The sequence below is a fragment of the Brachyhypopomus gauderio genome, chromosome 13 (genome assembly GCF_052324685.1).
Source record: "Brachyhypopomus gauderio isolate BG-103 chromosome 13, BGAUD_0.2, whole genome shotgun sequence".
Taxonomy (NCBI): domain Eukaryota; kingdom Metazoa; phylum Chordata; class Actinopteri; order Gymnotiformes; family Hypopomidae; genus Brachyhypopomus; species Brachyhypopomus gauderio.
The window spans coordinates 19,635,314-19,653,821 of NC_135223.1; the positions used below are offsets into that span (position 1 = coordinate 19,635,314).

The following is an 18,508-nucleotide window of genomic DNA, read 5'->3' on the forward strand; positions in this document are numbered from 1 at the left end:
GTGTGTGTGTGTGTGTGTGTGTGTGTGTGTGTGTGTGTGATAGAGGCACTGGTACTGCTGAGTAAACCACCCTGAGCACACCTGCAGTCTGGCGCCAGGAAAATTGCACCACATTTCAGATCAATGTCAACCCTCCTTTTGCTCTTTGCTCTTTTCTATTCCAGTCTTCTCTTTGTTCTGTTCTGTGCTGGTATTGTCTCCACCCTTGTGTGTGGACGGCCTTGGCCCTGAAGCCCAGCTCGAGGTGTGTGTGTGAACCTGGCCACAAAGCCCCTCAACTGGGAGGGCTCTCACCCGTGAGGTTCACGTAGACTGTTGTGAAAGAGGCCAGGGGAACCGTCGCCACGTTCTGCACCCGCACACGCAGAGTAAAGAAACGCGTGGTCTCGTAGTCCAGGGGCTCGGCCACCAGGATAGAGGCGGAGCCGTCCCTCCGGTTGGGTTTGATGTAGAAACGCACAGGCATGTTGGTCTCAGCCACCTGGCCCTCCTCCAGGTTATAGGTCACACGGGGGTCACCAAGAGGAGAAGTTGCTTTTATGGTCTGTAAACAGAGGAGACAGAACATTACCTTGTCACTATTAACTTCATTTGTTTTTCTTCTTTTGGTAAGTACTCTCTGTGGAAGGTAGGATATTTGTGTGTGTATGTGTATGTATGTGTATGTGTCTGTGTAAGTTAACTGCTTCAAAACTGCTTGGGTATTCTATAATTCCTCTGAGAAGGACATTTGATGGCATATTTTGTTGTTTTATTCAGTTATTAATGCAAATAATGCAGAGGACTAAGAAAATCAGTGGCTTTGTCACAGCTATTAGAAGATAATTAGCATTATTTGTGAAAGGGTATTCGAAATCAGCAGAAACGTCAGTCATCCCTCTGCTGACACCAGCATATGAATACATTACACAGAGTTCACCTGTAATCCATCTCGCTTTCTATTGAACTCACATTGACATTTATAGAGTAACTTTGTGCTGAAAGAGTCTGTGGGCTCCTGTCTGATCGAGCTGCACCTCCGTCTTTTCCAATCTTCCCCACCTCTTCTAATCTTAGCTGATGTGCAGAGACACCACAGCATCCAGAAACAAACGGGCGACAGATGTTGGCGTAACACAGACACGGTGGTACGCTGTGAAACATCCCATCCCTTGTGATAGATTATTTAGGGAAAAGCAGAGAATGCAGAAGCTTCGCTGCTTCTGAATGAAATTCCGAATTAGATTTTTTAACCACATTGCTGAGAGTGCTTCATTTGACTGAACCACAGCTCCTGTGGGGGAGAGAGGACAGAAGACTGCAAGTCTTTACTGTGTCATACCATATCTGCAGTAGCAGACACCTCAGGCCACAGTTATCACCACTTCCTTGACCAGGGTCGATATTAGGCAACGCTCTAACCTACTAAAGGTTTGAGGCCAGTACTCCGTGGCTGGCACCGAGTTGCGTGATAAAGGAAATCATATATGCATCATCATGCTTCCAGACAGCATGTTTCTACTGCTGGGTGTTGAGAAGAACATCATGGTTCATGGCAAAGAAAGAAATGAGGAGTAACGCGGGAAGATGACACCTCAGACCTCTGAGATACAGCCTTAGAAAAGCAAAGGTCTCGTTCCTTTGATTAGCATCCCAGACTGCACCTTGTGTTCCTTTCTTTTTAATTACATTTTTTGAGGGAGCTATTTCTTTTTTTTATTATACTGACCTTTTATGTCCATTACGCTTTTATCCTTGTCTGTGTGAAGTACCACCTGTGTGTGAATGTGCTGTAGGAATAAGCCTGTCTTGCCCTAGCTTTGCTGCGAGGATGAACCTCAGTGGGCTTGGAGAAAGAGAGCGAGCTGAGTAGTATCGAACTGGGAGGCGTCGGCTGGAGGAAGACGCGCTTCACTACTTTGTGCATTTCTTAAACATGAAAAGTGTTCAGAGAAGAAAAAAAAAACGTTTAAAGAGTTGGAAACGTGAGTCCATGTTTGGTTTGGGAAAATGCTATCTACAGATACAGCTGCAAACTGTCTTCTGGGGAGCTGCAATTCAGTGAGCATAATAGGGAAAAATTATCCCCAAACTACTATCAAACAAATGACACTGTCAAGTAAACACATTCCAGTACAATGCAGAAGACAGGCGGCCACTGAAGCCAAGACAGGGGATAAATGTATTGAAGTCCCAACCATCTATGGTAGTCATGTAACATGATGAATGCGTGTCTGGGAAAACAGAGTTTGAAAGCAAGACATCAGACGGGGGCGGGGTTGGAGGGAACTCAGAGGAGAAATGCACAAATACAGGAGAAAGGGAGATAGAGGCAGAGACCATGGATTCAGTCAGCCATGAGTCCCATGGCTCTGATTCAGTACGGGAGGACATGTGACAGGGAGACAACAAACCATAAAAGCTCTGCCGGTAATGTTTCCTGCATTTATCAGCTTTGACATCCAGGAGGCAGCCCCCCACCTCCTCCACCCCACACCCCCTTGACTGACCTAGTCTCTCACCTCTCCTGTCACAGGCAGTTTGAACCGAGCCCCCTGCTCAAACTCCCACGTTTCTCTACAGAAAGAGCCCATCCCTGCCGTACATGGTCTGTGCCACAGAGCTCAAGAGGACTGACTAATAATGTTAGTGACTGGGGCAAAGGGTGAAATCAAATAACACCTACATCTCTATCTCTGCTGATGTGGTGCGAATTGATAGAGGAACACTTGCCTTTAGTGAAAGCACAGGAGACCCTTTAACAAGTCCCGCAGGCAAGAGGTCATTATGCACCATTGCTGGAATTTTACAAAACTGCAATACATTCACTATTGAAGAGGGCATGAAAACACTGTAAACTGGAAATCCCTGTTGTAGTGAGCATGGGGTGAGACCCCATCAGGCCATGGAGATGATGTTCACAGCGCTTGCACAGATGGAGAACACCTGACCTCCCTGGAACACCAAAAAAGCTCTCACTCAAGACTTTCCAGCTCAAAAGACCGCTTGTTCTGGTCAGCCGGACCATTGAAGGGCACAGCCCACAGCCCTCTGAGAGCCTATTGTCTAAACATTATATTCACACTTTAGATTTAAACCGAAATTTTGAAGAAAAATTTATAAAGGTGGACATTAGCTAAATTTAGCTAAATTTCGAGTAGGTGCTGAGGAATACAAACTTGGCAGGCCCGTGAAACTGTTCCTGATTAATGTGCCCCCTGAGTTTAATTAGCACACGGCAGCGCAGTTTGATGAAAATGATATCCCCATTATCTGGCCTCCGTGTACAAGAACAAAAACCCTTAATTACTTCCTCAAGGTTGCAATTACTGCATTTGGAAATTTGTTAATTATCGTTCCTTGAGATGATTCCACAATGAGGCGGCTGATATTTAAATTTTTAATTAGAGAGAATGGTAGATGGAGCAGGAAGGAAGGACATGGGAGAGAGAGAGAGAGAGAGAGAAAGAGATAGTAAGAGGGAGTGATGAATAGGAGCACTTGGTACACAACAGTGTACCTAATGAATGCATTATACTGTTTAACAAGGCTAATTTGTATTTAGAGTTCTGAGGATAAATTACCATGAAGGCTCCCAATGCACAGAACAGATTTGAACAGTCAGTTGCTACAGTTACTCCACACTAGGGAGTAAATACTTCACTTGTAGAGAAAGGAAAAGAAAGAGCGAGAGAAAAGAGAGAGAGAGAGAGCAAGAGAAATGGAGAGAGCGGGCGAGAAAAAATGTCTGTAATTGCTCTGAAGTGTTTTGTTGTTCAAGTCACATTACCAGGAACATCACTGTTTGGGTTTGTGTGGGTGTATATTCATGTGTGCAAGAGAGAGTTAGGTTGGCAGATGAACTTTCTAAGTTTTCCCCGTAGTAACATAGAATGGTATATTTAAAAACCCACATGTCACCATTTGGCAGAGTAATTGTAATTTATTCTGTTTGCTGTTAGGTGACAAAGAAAATCCATTTTGACTGTCTGATATTTTATGCCTTCAAAGCATTGTTAATAAATGCAATAATCTTAATAAAGAATATACGTTAGACAATCCCTGCATATTAGACAATACTTTAAAATATACAGTCATGAAAAACAAGATACACCCTCTTTGCATTCTATTGTTTAACATATCAGGTTAAAATAAAAAATTATTTGGTCCCTAGGAGCATTTAGTACATCATACATACAAAAGCAGATGCCAAATTACAGTGGCATTATTTATTTAATAAAAACTAGGGCAAAATGCACATGCAATGTGTGAAAAACAATGTCCACCCTTACTGCTTCAACAGGAATTAAGAGGGTACATAGCAGCCAGATCAAGCTAATCAAATGCCCTTGATTAACTAATCATCAGCAAATGTGACGACCTCCATAAAAACAGACGTCCTGGCAGTTTGCTGGTCTGGAGCATTCAGATGTGTTATCATAATGCCAAGAAGGAACTACATAAATGACAGAAATGATCTTACAGACATAATTGTTGCTGCCCCTCAATGTGGGAAAGGTTATAAGGCCATCTCCAAACAATCTGAAGTCCATCATTCTAGAGTGAGAAGTATTATCCACAACTGCAAAACATTCAAGATAGTTGGCAATCTTCCTAGGAGTGGTTGATCCCAGCAAATTCACCCAAGGGTCATACAATGCTCAGTGCAATTGCAAAAAAGGCCACAGTTAACATGTTAAATGTTCATGTTCATGACAGTACAATTAGAAAAAAGACAAGTAAGGCTTGTTTGGAAGGGTTGACATCAGATAGCGCCTTCGTTCTAAAAAGAGCATGACAGCGTGGCTTAAGTGTAGCATGTCGTATCAGAACAAACCACAAAAGGAAAGGTCAGGAACAATGTCCTTTGGACAGATGAGATCAAAGCATAGTTTGGCCATAATTTAGAGCTCCACATCTGGCAAAAAAACCAACACAGCTATCAGTACAACCACCTCATAACAGCTTTCAAGCACTTTGGTGAAGGGGTGATCATTTGGGCTTATTTTGCAGCTTGTTCTGGACACCTTGCAGTCAGTGAGTCAATTTTGAACTCACTGACTGTATGCCAAAGTATTTCAGATTTAAATGTGAGGCCATCTATCCAACAGCTTGGTCAAAATTGAGTCATGCGAAAGGATAATGACTCCAAGTACACCAGCAAATCTTTCAAAATGTCTAAAACGAGAAAAGAATCAGTGTTACAATGGCCCAGTTAAAGTTCAGACCTCAACCCCATTGAAATGCTGCATTGTGCATGAATTAATGAAGCCCACAAACCAAAATGAACCACTAACCAGGATGAACCATCCAAGATCCAAGAGTACACCAAGAAGACATCAGTGAAGCACTGTTGATCTCTCTGCGGTTGTTTCAGAGTGTTCAGCTACACTGCACCCAAAAGCGCTACTTGGATTAATAGACTTTACTCATTGTGTTTAAGAGACTTCACTCATTGTGTTTGAGACCTTTCTTGTTGTGTTTAAGAGACTTTACTTGTGTTTACGAGATTTACTCATTGTGTTTAAGAGACTTTAATTGTTGTGTTTAAGAGACTTTACTCATTGTGTTTAAGAGACTTGAATTGTTGTGTTTAAGAGACTTGTGTGCATGACTGCTGCTTGTGCTGTTTCACTATGGAAAGTAAACATGTGCTGTTACCTCGCCAACTGCTTCTTCTTTAAAAACACACCTGCCATTACAAATGCATTACAACATTATTGTTTTTATGAACAAATGCCATTATGCTTTATGAAAATGGATTTTGTAAAGCTTTATACGCTTGCGTTATAGGGTGTTTTACATGAAGTTATAACCATTTATGAGTAATTATACAGTCTTATGACATGCATTATAAATCAATATATTTCAATAAACTACATTATATATTTATTAGGTCATTCATATATAATTAACTTTTAATACATTACTCATAGTAAGTGTTACTTTAAAAAAATCATAATTAACTACATATTACCCAAGAAATACCCTAGAAGCACTGGATGGGCACAACAAATGTTATGTGAAGTTTCCTTCTTGCTGATTTGGATGGAATTAATCACATTTCATTTTATGTCTCAGCATGAGACAGCTGTAACAGTAGACACCAGAGTCATACTTCTGATTTCTGTGATGAGATTATAAAGACCACAAACTCAAAGACAGATGATCAGTAAGAAAGGCATCTAAATGTGAAAGATAGCAAGACACAGCACAGACACAGAGATATTTACAGGTACACAAATATTTGAGAGCCAATCGCAATTCAAAAGCAACGAGGAGGGTGTGAAATAGTCTGTAGCTGTAAGATCTGAAGATGGAAACTGTGTTCAAAAGACTTGGTTCTCTCCACTGCAGCTTGGCTCTTCTCTAGTGCCAGCGTGCATGCTGGGTAATGGCCCTCCCTGCTCATGGTGTGAAAGCAGAGGTACCGTGCAATTAGCAATCATTAGAAATTCTCTCATTACACACCAATGGCAGCGGGAAGAATGACAACATCAGAGACTTGACAATGGAGCTCTCATCTGCAGTGTTTTAATAGAGGCAGAAGTGTGCAAAACGGGTGTGTGTGTGTGTGTGTGTGTGTGTGTGTGTGTGTGTGTGATTTTCCTATGGAAATAAATTTCAAAAGATGTTCTGATGGGTGTGATAATGTGCATGTGGGTGACTGTGTGGACCAGACCACAGATCAGTGCTCAATGTCAATGTTGAGTCCTCGGATATGGGAAGTAGAACTGAAAGGAGCGTGTTGGAGGCTGTTCGAACAGGAGTGTGTTGAACACTGAACACAGTCGAACACAGGGGAGCGCCGTCGTCTGAACACAGTTGCACATGGAGTGTTCTGGATGTGGTCTGAACACATGCAAACACGTAGGATGTGGCCTGAATCGAGAAGCTCATTGATCTCAATTCAGAACAACAATCTCTCTGGCTACTTAATGGTGAAGGTTAGTGAACCACAGGAGAGAAAGAAGGAGAGAGAGAGCGGGTGAAACATCTGTAATATGTGCGTGGATTAGATTGGCATTCATTATCTATGGCAGAGACATTCACTGGAGCGCTGAGAGATGAGAGTGCTGTCAGAAAATGAATGTAGTAATTAAGGATCCTTCTGGAGCAGGAACCTGGGCAATAAGAGACCACAGTATAACTTAATACACTGGCCATGTCATCCCAGCCGCCTTCTTCACACCATGCCTCTTTGTTCTCAATGTGTCTAATCAGGAGTTTGAAATTGATAGCATATTGTGTGTGTGTGTGTGTGTGTGTGTGTGTGTGTGTGTGTGTGTGTGTGTGTGTGTGTGCTGTGAATTCAAGAAGTTTCATTTGCAAAACCAACAGCAAATCTGACTGCAGCTGTGTGGCTGGCCAGATTAACACAATGCTCTTTGGCAGTGCCCGTGGTACTGCTCTGTTCAAACATCTCACCTGAGCCTCTTTCATGTCTGCTTGTGTATGAATATCGTGAAAATATGTGAGAATATCTGGCAACAGCAAGATGAAGATGTTGGTGGAGTGAAAATGGAGCCCCTTTTGGCTGTCTTTACTGATTAATTATCTTCATATAACAGTAGGAGGAAGAGAGACATAGCGAGGGAGGTGGGGGTAAAGAGGTGGAGAGAGAGGGAGAGAGGTGGAGAGAGGTGGAGAGAAAGCGAGAGAGAGATACTAAACATGTTTTTCACACTATTTCATACCATTTGAATAAATTAGAATAGAAAATTCTGACAACTAGTCCACCCAAATTAGGTGGCCAAATGACGATGGTTGGTAAGTCGCTCACTGACTGTAAAGACTGCCAAATGAAAGCTGACAGAAAACAAAACAAGCTGAAATAGCAAACAAAGTATCAGCCAAATAAGAAACCAAACAAAAAATATGGAACAAGGCTCACCAACAGAAACACCATTCTCATGGGCGACACGTTTAACCCTAACTGGGCCTGACCACAGAGACACAGCACAGTTACACTGGCATGGGCGACATGTTTAACCCTAACTGGGCCTGACCACAGAGACACAGCACAGTTACACTGGCATGGGCGACACGTTTAACCCTAACTGGGCCTGACCACAGAGACACAGCACAGTTACACTGGCATGGGCGACATGTTTAACCCTAACTGGGCCTGACCACAGAGACACAGCACAGTTACACTGGCATGGGCGACACGTTTAACCCTAACTGGGCCTGACCACAGAGACACAGCACAGTTACACTGGCATGGGCGGCACGATTAACCCTAACTGGGCCTGACCACAGAGACACAGCACAGTTACACTGGCATGGGCGGCACGATTAACCCTAACTGGGCCTGACCACAGAGACACAGCACAGTTACACTGGCATGGGCGGCACGATTAACCCTAACTGGGCTTGACCACAGAGACACAGCACAGTTACACTTCCATGGGCGGTAGCGCAATACTGAATCACTAAAGCTAAACACACAAAAACACTAGTAGAACACACAAAAATTAACCACCTATTTGAGCAATTCAAGCACTAGCAGCTTTATGAGTTCTGTATAATGATGATTTGATGTTGACAGCAAGTACACAATGGCAGGGTGAACAGACCTCAGGCCGTACGGAGCATCAGGACAGCGGCACTCACCACGATCTTGGTGTCGCGGACGGTGTTCTCGGGAATGGTGACCCAGTACTCCGCCTGCTCCCACTGCGGGGGCTGGTTGTGCACATTGGTGATGGTGACGGTGAGGTCCACGGAGGCGCTGCGCTTCCCGCCGTCTGTGGCCACGATCTGCTGCGTGATCCTCGACGTCTGGTGGGAGCAGAGAAGAACAACACAGAGGACGGGTTGTTAGCTGAGCCTTCACATCTTATCTAGCCACGAACGCAAAGCCAAAGGACCCGTCCTTAATGACAGCAACAACACATGAAGGAATCGCTGTTCTCTCTACCCCCTGACAGCACCAGAAAGGCAGGGACATTTTAAAGTGAAGAAAAGTCAGCATTATTCATTGGAATATGGCAGGCAGACTACATAAGTACACAGCGTGGTGGCACAGACACACTGTTCTCTAAGGCTCTCTCTATTTTGGCTCTTAATTTGACTTTCAAGGCTGAGGCCTCACAGACAAATGGAGGAGGAATACGTTTGAACCACATATTTCACAGTGTTTCATTCAAATGACCACTGTTCGATTAAAAATGTAAGAGTTCTTCTGAGTCAGCAGTTAACAACCTCCAAAATAGGTCTGCTTTTCAGGCCATGCATCATAGAAGAAGGGGACAGAGAGAGAAAGAGAGAGAGAGAGACAGAGAGAGAGAGAGAGAGAGACGGAGACACAGACAGACACACAGAGATAGGCAGACAGATGTGAAGGCATAAAATGAGACAGAAAGAGAGAGAGAGAGAGAGAGAGCAACAGAAGTTCTCTGTTTGAAGGCAGGCAGGCTAGGTCTAGTTCACGCCTGGACTCTCAAGCAGTGATCCGTTTGGACAAACCGAGGCAGGGGCTCAGCTATTGGCAAACACATCGCAGACCCCTGCTTGTGATGACCTACACTGAGATCACGACTGCAGGGAAGAGGGACGGCCTAAGCAAGGGGGAGGAGTCAGCAGGGGGAGGAGACAGAAGGCCGCTGGATCCCCACAAACGTCGGCCTGCCCTCCAACCACTGCACAGGCTACATCCGCCCGCGTCAGGTTGATGGGAACGGGATACAGGCGAGAACGTGATGGAAGTGAACTCTGCATTAATAATTCACCACATGTTATCTTTTCACCTGAGGTTCCCTACGCTCGCCCAGCCCTCAGACGCACCGCCTGTAGGGACTGGTGTGTATATGATCGTGTGCGTGTGTGTGTGTGTGTGTGTGTGTGTGTGTGTGTGTGTGTGTGTGTGTGTGTGAGGTGGGGGTGGTGGTGGTGGTGGGGGGGCTCTAATGACACTGCCAAATGGGGAGAAAATCTATGCTCTTCACTCCAGCCATGACAGCACACAATGCAGCTCATTCATCACGGCTGCCGCTGATGCTTGGCTGGCCAAATCGCGCTGTCGCCATCATCTGAGTACAGCCTGTCTCCCTGCCCAGGCCTGTGTGTGTCCACAGATCCTTCCTAATGTCAGACAGTGAACCTGCAGGTTTTATATAACCTGCGCAGAAATGACACGGCCCGCCACTGCTGGGCTGAGAGGCAGGGGAAGATGACATCTCTGCACAGACCAAACAACAAGAGCACAAACACACACACACACACACACAAACATACACACTAACACACACACAAACACACACACACACACACACACACACACACGTGCGCACACACACACAGACACACACACGTGCGGTAAAAAGGAGGGAGGGAAAGAAGTAAGAATAAATGAAATAAGAGAAAGGAAAGACGCAAGAAAAAAAGAGAATTACAAACAAAAAGAAAGGAGAGAGAGAGACAGACAGACAGACAGAGAGAGACAGGGTGGAATACAGACAACACAGACAGGGCATGTGAGCAACAGTGCAGGACAGACAGAGGGAGAGGGAGGGAGGAAACAGGAATAACAACAGCAAATGAAGGAGAGGGTGAGAGCGTCTCCCATAAATAAACAGCATCTCACACTGTGCCTAGAGGATAACAGGGAAGTGTGGGAAACAGCTCGGCGTGAATATATTCATGCGTGGAGGAACAGCAGGCTTCCTCCCGCCAACGTGCTTGTGTAGAAGCAGCACATATACAGCCATGGCTGAAGTGTTCGTCTGCAATGTGTCATGTTTAATATGCAAATGCTGAGAGAGGCAACAAAGACCGAGGTGAGCATTGGTCTCACACACACACACACACACACACACACACACACACACACACACACACACACACACACACACACACACACACACACACACACACACACACACACACACACACACACACACACACACACCTGAGTAACAGGGAGGCAGCTTACCCTGAGTATACTTATAACAGCAGCTGCATGGTGTCAGTGAAACACAGATCTATTCTTACTACAAGGGTCTGTCAGATGTAACCTTACAAATATAATATTCTTATTAAAAATTCCAGTTCGGGGGCATGTTGACATAGTTTTATATACCTGCAAATTCAGACAGACTTTCTCTGTCAGCCAAAGGCAGAGAGCCTGATGGGAATGTTTGGGGTCAGCTTGTGCTCTACAGCATTAAAGGCTGAACCATACAGGGCAGGTGCTGTCCAGTCGGGCCGAGGTCTTCTGGGTTCTGCGTTTTCATATTTCTGACCCCATAACTGCCCCCATTATTTGGAAAATGGAGCAATAAATCTGTACAGAAATGAGCCTTTCAAATGACATAATAGCGCAGTCATACAGATATTTCAAGCCCTGCACGATCTTACATAGTATGCAAATAAACCCCTTTGTGTGTGTGTGTGCGTGTGTGTGTGTGTGTCTTGCACCTGTGAGATTGGGTGGCTGACGTAGATCCATCCCGTGCCGGGGTTGATGCGGAAGTAGGCGGGTTCCTGGTGGGATAAGGAGTACGTGATGACGGCATTGGTGCCCTGGTCGTCATCGTGGGCCGCCGCCCGCAGGAAGCTGGTGCCCACTGCCGTGTCCTCCCTCAGGAAGTCTGGTGCAGGAAGGGTTAACGTCAGAGCAGGAGTCAGAGGAGCAGCAGCAGCTCTGGAGACGCCCCCCCCCCCCAAGCCCCGCCCCCATCGACGGGCCCACCACGGTGCTAACAAGCGCCTGCCCTAGAAACCACTCGTTCTCTGCGTTAAATACTTCATGAGCCACTCTGCCGCTGCTTTTAACGCGATGAAAAGGAAGTCTGACATCAAACTTATCAAACACATATTTGCGCACATGGTAAACAAACACCAATCTGTTTGGAGAGCAGAGAAAGAAAGAAAAACATCTCCAAAAGCTTTTTTCTCATCCTCCACAGGGTTCAGACCATCAGGTGCTGATGTAACATGACGCCGGGGCACTAAGAGACTCACCTTCCCCAAACTGTTCTACATATTTAAGGTCTAATGTGCGCTGACTAGAATCAGAACCTCCAGTTTAAAAGGGTGTTACGGCAGCAAGAATCGGGCCCCTGTAATGGCAAGGAGAACGTAGAGGTGTGAATCTTTAAGAAAAGGGATCAGAGAGGGAAGCAGGTTCTCTGTGGTGGAGATGTGGAGGTGAATTAGAGGTACAGTGGGATGGTGCAGAAGCCCTTCAGATCATCTCTGGCTTAGCAATGACACCTTCAATCTTCCGCTTGAACATAAATAGGTCTGTATGTAAATATCGACAAATTGATTTTAGACTTCAACAGCTCCGCCTTTCTAAAACGAGCTGAAACAGTCCTCTGCACATCAAGAAGGCTCTGCTCCGTGAGCAAATCCACAGACTGGAGTTGTGTTGAAAGCAAATTATAGACTTCTTAGATGTTCAAACTAACAGATATTCAAATATTCTGATTAACTGGGTGAAGTGAGTAGAGGAGGGACTTGGTAGCAAACAGTAATGAAAGCAGCGGTGTGTGTGAGTGTGTGTGTGAGTGTGTGAGTGTGTGAGTGTGTGTGTGTTTGGAAGTAGTGGTGTAGCAGAGCCTCTTACACTGGTAACGACTGTTCTCAAACTTGGGGTCGTTGTCGTTTTGGTCACCGATGAGGACGGTGATCTGACAGATTCCAATGAGAGGCTCCTCGCCCTGGTCTGTGGCGGTTACTGACAGTGTGTATTCCCTCTGTCTCTCCCGATCGAAACTCGCCGCTGTGCTGATCACCCCTGCACAAGACAAACAGCACACACACACACGCACACACACACATCCGAATGATTTGACTCGGTGTGACTCCCTGTGGATGGTGCGACGTGTTTCAGGTGTGGCTGCGTACCTGTGTGGGGGTCGATGGTGAAGCCAGGTGAGGCTCCGTCCCGCTGCATGAGCCCGTACCTGACCTCTCCGTTGACCCCAGCGTCAGCGTCATGCGCCTGCACGCGCAGCACAAACGTACCTGGAGGCTGGTTCTCCAGGACCAGAGCATTGGAGCTGTAATTATGACACTGCACACACACACACACACACATACACACACACACACACACACCACACTTCATTACCGCTGAGTTGAGCGCCTCCTTACATGAGCGCAACAGCAATGCTGAACTGCTTGCTAATGAGGACACCGTTTCACTTATTCCCCCCTCCCCCCCCCCCGTCTGGGTCAAAGGACCGCCGGACCCAGCGCGTACATCAATAGCAGGGCTAAAGTGCTCAACTCACTCCGCCCTCAGGGGACCAAAACAACAGCCCACACACGCACACAGACCCATAAACACACGCATGTGCACACACTTTGGAGAAGGGCTTAAGGAGGATTTGGCAGTTTAACAAGGGAAAACACGTTAACAGATAGTCCACTGGTCTATTGCCATAATCTGTTGTGCAATTATGAACAGAGGTGACCAATGAATGCATAGCGTCAGGAAGCGGCGGGGGCGTGTGCTGCTGACGAAGGCCCGTGGCCTGCACCGTGGCCCGGTTGGGTCGCTCCACCCGCACCGCCCGCATGGGGAGGAGGTGGTGTGGGGGGTCTGGTCAGGCAGGGGAGGTGGGGGAGTCCCACATGTTGCCTCTTGGGTGCGTTTAATGCTCCTCTTTCATATGCAGCCACAGTGCCTGAGGCTAATTCCCCCCTGAAATATTCATGCAGCAGGAGTGAAGCGGCCAGGCCGGGACGGGAGGGGACGGGAGGGGACGGGAGGCTGTCCTGCCCCCTCTGCTCCTGCTGTTCTCCTTCCCCACGCTCCAGAGACGCCGCCTGGCCGCCGGAGAGAGCCAAGCCCTCAGATCTCCCACTAGCAGCTGTCTGCCTTCAGCTGCCCTTCCCCACCGCCCCCAAATTCCCAAAAAGTCCCTTTCATCCAACAGTGCTCACTCTCTCGCTTCCTCTCTCTTCCTGTCTCTCTCTCTCTCTCTCCCTCTTCTTGTCTCCCTCCCTCTCCCTCTCTCTATCTTCCTCTCTCAGCTTCTACATAGCTCTTCCTCCTCTTTTCATCTCTCTCAAGTTCTCCCAAAATTGTTCAAACTTGTCCAATCAATCTTTTTCATTCCCTCCATTTTTTTCATTCCCTTCTCATCTATCTCTCTAGCCCTCACATCTGGGGAGCTGCACAAAACTACACATGGAAGAAGGTTAACCAGCTACTTGGCATGCAACGTTTCGTGAGAGGACACGGACACAAGCGTTTTGCACGAACGACGTGGCTGAGGCTCCTTTCTGTCGCTGAACGCCGAGGTCCACTGTCAATTCAATTCAATTCAATTCAATATAGCTTTATTAGCATGACTGTATAGGGTACAGTGTTGCCAAAGCATTACAGCAATGTTAACAATGACAATAACATTGACAAAGAACAAATAACAATAATAAAATAAAATAAAAAAAAAAAAATATGATAACATTTAGGGAAAGTTATCATTTCAATTATTTACATTTACATTCTGAAGCTGAAGGGGGGGGGGGGTCTCTTACCCCATTAAACAAGGGCTTGTTGTTGTTGATGTCGTTAATGCCCACGATGACCTGGGCGGAGCTGCTGAGGGGGAGGGGCCCACCGGAGGCGTTGTCATCGGTAGCCGTGACGTTGAGGACGTACTGGGGTCCTCGCAGTTTGGGGAGGGGACTGCGGCGGAGTTTGATGATGCCTGTCCAAAAACAGGAGGAGTTTCTTCTCAACATTTAGTGTAATCAGACTAGATGCACACACAATTTGCGCTTACAAATAAAATTTTTGGAGCTTTTGAAGTTACCATTTTAGAGCACTATACAGTGTGGGAGCTTGATGCCATGTGTGTGTGTGTGTGTGTGTGCGTGTCTGTGAGTGCACATGCATGTGTGTGTGTGTGTGTGTGTGTGTGTGTGTTTGTGTGTTTTGTGTCTGTGTGTGTGAACAGGATAGAAGCACTTGCCAGTAAATGACTGCAGGCAAATGCAACCATGATTCATTTACACACATTATACAGATAAATAGACACACACATATCTTGTTTTAAAAAGCTGTATGAAAGCTGTAGTCTACAAAAGGGCTGTGAGGACCTGAAACAAGCCCAACAATCCAGATGAACAGCGCACTCAGACCCAGTCAGGAGAGAGGACACACTCTTAGACCCAGTCAGGAGAGAGGACACACTATTAGACCCAGTCAGGAGAGAGGACACACTCTCAGACCCAGTCAGGAGAGAGGACACACTCTCAGACCCAGTCAGGAGAGAGGACACACTCTCAGATCCAGTCAGGAGAGAGGACACACTCTCAGACCCAGTCAGGAGAGAGGACACACTCTTAGACCCAGTCAGGAGAGAGGACACACACTCAGACCCAGTCAGGAGAGAGGACACACTCTTAGACCCAGTCAGGAGAGAGGTGGACACACTCTCAGACTATTTGTAAGCACGATGAAGACCTTTGTAAGATTTGTTTCCCAGGTCTCAGTGTGCGTATCTCACTCATGTTACTACACTTCAAACTCCAAGAAGCCTGTTAGTCTCTGTCTGTGTTTGTGTTACTGTGTGTTTGTCTTATCTCTACTCACCCTTCTGATTGTCCAGTTCAAAGTTACTGTCCTCATTGCCCCCAGTGATGGCGTATGTAACTCCGTCTCCATCTGGGTCCTTAGCATGCACAATGGCCACAAGAGTTTCAGGACCAGCATCCTCTGACAAGAAGGTCTTATAGCTGCAGAAAAATAGAGAGAGAGAGAGAGAGAGAGAGAGAGAGAGAGAGAGAGAGGGACATCAGTTTTTGAATATCAGACGCTCACCATCTGTTTCCTCTGAAGCTTATCCCAGAGCACTCACAAATGACCACACGAGCTCTGCACTAGATCAGCTCTCAGGACCAGGACCACACACACACACACACACACACACACACACACACACACACACACACACACACACACACACACACACACACACACACACACACACACACCTGTAATACACTTTATGTAGGGAAATTGAGGCATGAAATATGCAGGCAAACCCACCACAACCTTCATAACAAATAATTCTTGTCTATCTAGATTTTGAAATAAAAGATATTTATGTAAAAAAAAAATCATGTTAAATCTCCATGGCCTCCAGCAGCATTAAGGTTTAGCATCAGTGCCCGTTGAACAATCTAGCAGCTCTTGTGCCTGGATCGCCCCCGCTGCCCCCATACCCGCCACTCTCGTACCCACTGTATGCCCACACCCGCCTCTCCCGCTGCCGTCCCCACGCCCGCCTCTCCCGCCCCCACCGTCCCCACGCCCGCCTCTCCCCCCACCCCCTCTGAAGAGGTTCCAGAACCCTGTCAAGCCTGATGCCTGCTGCTGCTGACCTGGACCAGTCCTGGAGTCCCATTCCCTGTGAGTGGGGGGTGGGGTCTCCAAATAATGACATCCAGAAAAGGGGAGGGGCAAAGCAAAGGGGAGGGGCAAGAAGGAGAGCTAAAGAATGTGGAAGAGAGACAGAGAGACAGAACAAAGAAAGGGTGCTGACAGAGAGAAAAGGATGTGGCGTCTAACTGGGAAGGGGGTGAAGGGCACGTACACGGTCTGGGAGAAGACTGGTGCCTCATCGTTGACGTTGGCCATGCGGATGCGGATGGAGGCGGTGCCAGTGCGAGGGGGTGTGCCCTTGTCCACGGCCACCACCACGCACTCGTACATGTGGTTGGGCCGCTCATAGTTGAGCTTCCTGCTGGGGCTCACCACCCCCTGAGACGAGACGGCAAACTCCAGACTCTGGATGAAGTAGGATATCTCTGCATTCAGGCCGGTGTCACAGTCCCTGGCCAGCACTAATGAGGAGAGAGGGACAGAGAGAGGGAAAGAATAAGAAACAATATGAGAGTGAGAGAGAGAGAGAGAGAGAGAGCGAGAGAGAGAGGGTGCAGATACAGAAAAGGAGACCTATAAACATCATGTCATGTTGGCAGAGAGGTACCACTGCAGATTTTAGATGGGGAATTGATTTGGTAACCTTGGTGAAGCCTTACCTCTTAGCTGGTCACTGAAAATTAGAATTCACCCCCAAGTCTCACAGAAACAGGAACTGTATATCTAGTGCTCCCATGACCATGAGGGAGCATGTGTATTTCTCATGGCACGTGCTCGCGAGCTGAAGGCTGTACTGGGGATTCAGTACAGCGAGTGGTTTTTAAATAACTAGTATGCCGTGTTAAAACAGCCAATATTAAGTCAAACTATTTTACAGGAGCCAATTCTTTATTCGATACATTCAAGAGCCTGTGTGAGGACCTGCATTTTTGCTAGGTAATTTAAGTGTGACAGTTGCCCCACCAACATCCCCCACAAGCCCCCAGCGGGGAGGGCGAACGGTTGCGGGTGGCAGTAGGTGCGCTTGATGAAGACCAGACGAGTCCTCCGCGCGCGTCACTCTGCCACGCTGTTAAATCCTTGCTGGGAAAGTTTGCGTGTGATAATTGGAGCAGGTCTCCCACTCCTCTTCCTCCCAGCTCCTATTAAAAGCCGGCAACCAATTTACAGCCTAATCCCAACTTAAGGTAAACAACAATAATAATCTTCTCTCCCTTCTGCTCAGCTCCTCCGAGCACGCAAAGATTACTCCCGGTTTTTTTCCACCACAGAACACACTCGATAAGTAAATAGCTGCTCCATCTGCTGTGTGTGCCAACCTGCTGCTCTCCCCATGGTGAGAGAGAAAGTAAAAAAAAAAAAACAATGACCCCAGAATATAAAGTTGTTTTCCAAACCTCAACAAATCCAGAACACAGTTGAATCAGGATCCAGAGGCGTACGCAAGAAACAGGCACGGCCGTACCAACCCAAAGAGGGCACGTTTCTGCTCGGCACACTGATATGTAAACATAATTGAATTTCATAAATGCAACTGGCATTCAAAATGTTCACATCTGCTTCAGAAAGCATGCTGACTTCCAGATCAGCAACGCACAAGCCATGTCAACACACTAGTGCTGTGTGTGTGTCTGTGTTTCTTGTCTTTCTTTGTTTCTGAAGCAGAGGTTGGTGCAGAAGGCAAACGAAATGAAAGCCGGTGAATCACTGGGAGCTGTGTGTGTGATCAGCGGTGGGCTCTTGATAAAGGTGGGCAGCGCCGCGCTGCAGGGCTCAGATCTCAGATCAGTCTCGCGCTCTCTCAGCCAGCCTCAAAGCTCATTATCCACTATTTAATACTCAGATAAACATCTGAGAAGGTTAATGCAGTCGCTACTGGTGCGTGGAGAAATGGAAGATAACAGACACAAAAGCAAACACACACACACGCGCAAACACACACGCGTACGCGTTCCCCGGTTATGCTGCTGTTGTCTTGCATGGGTTTATATATGGACCCATATCTGCTCCCTATTGCATGAGCTGCATCTATTTGTGTGTGTCTGTGTATCCTCAGAAATGGAAACCCACACACACACACACACACACACACACACACACACACACACACACACACACACACACACACACACACACACACACACACACAGACGTCTTTAATGTCTTATGCCCTCCCTTCTT

At 46.7% G+C, this 18,508-nt stretch overlaps 1 protein-coding gene across 1 annotated transcript in view; it reads right to left on the reverse strand.

Annotated features, from left to right (window-relative positions):
* The window catches only part of LOC143474187 (neural-cadherin), a 96,170-nt gene that overhangs the window by 24,324 nt on the left and 53,338 nt on the right, over positions 1-18,508 (reverse strand). The window contains exons 6-13 of the mRNA XM_076971553.1: positions 16,539-16,788; positions 15,536-15,678; positions 14,476-14,648; positions 12,835-13,003; positions 12,554-12,724; positions 11,401-11,573; positions 8,596-8,763; positions 295-544 (exon numbers count right to left, since the gene is read on the reverse strand). Of these exons, the coding sequence (XP_076827668.1) occupies positions 295-544; positions 8,596-8,763; positions 11,401-11,573; positions 12,554-12,724; positions 12,835-13,003; positions 14,476-14,648; positions 15,536-15,678; positions 16,539-16,788 (1,497 nt within the window). The remainder of the gene's footprint in view (positions 1-294; positions 545-8,595; positions 8,764-11,400; positions 11,574-12,553; positions 12,725-12,834; positions 13,004-14,475; positions 14,649-15,535; positions 15,679-16,538; positions 16,789-18,508) is intronic.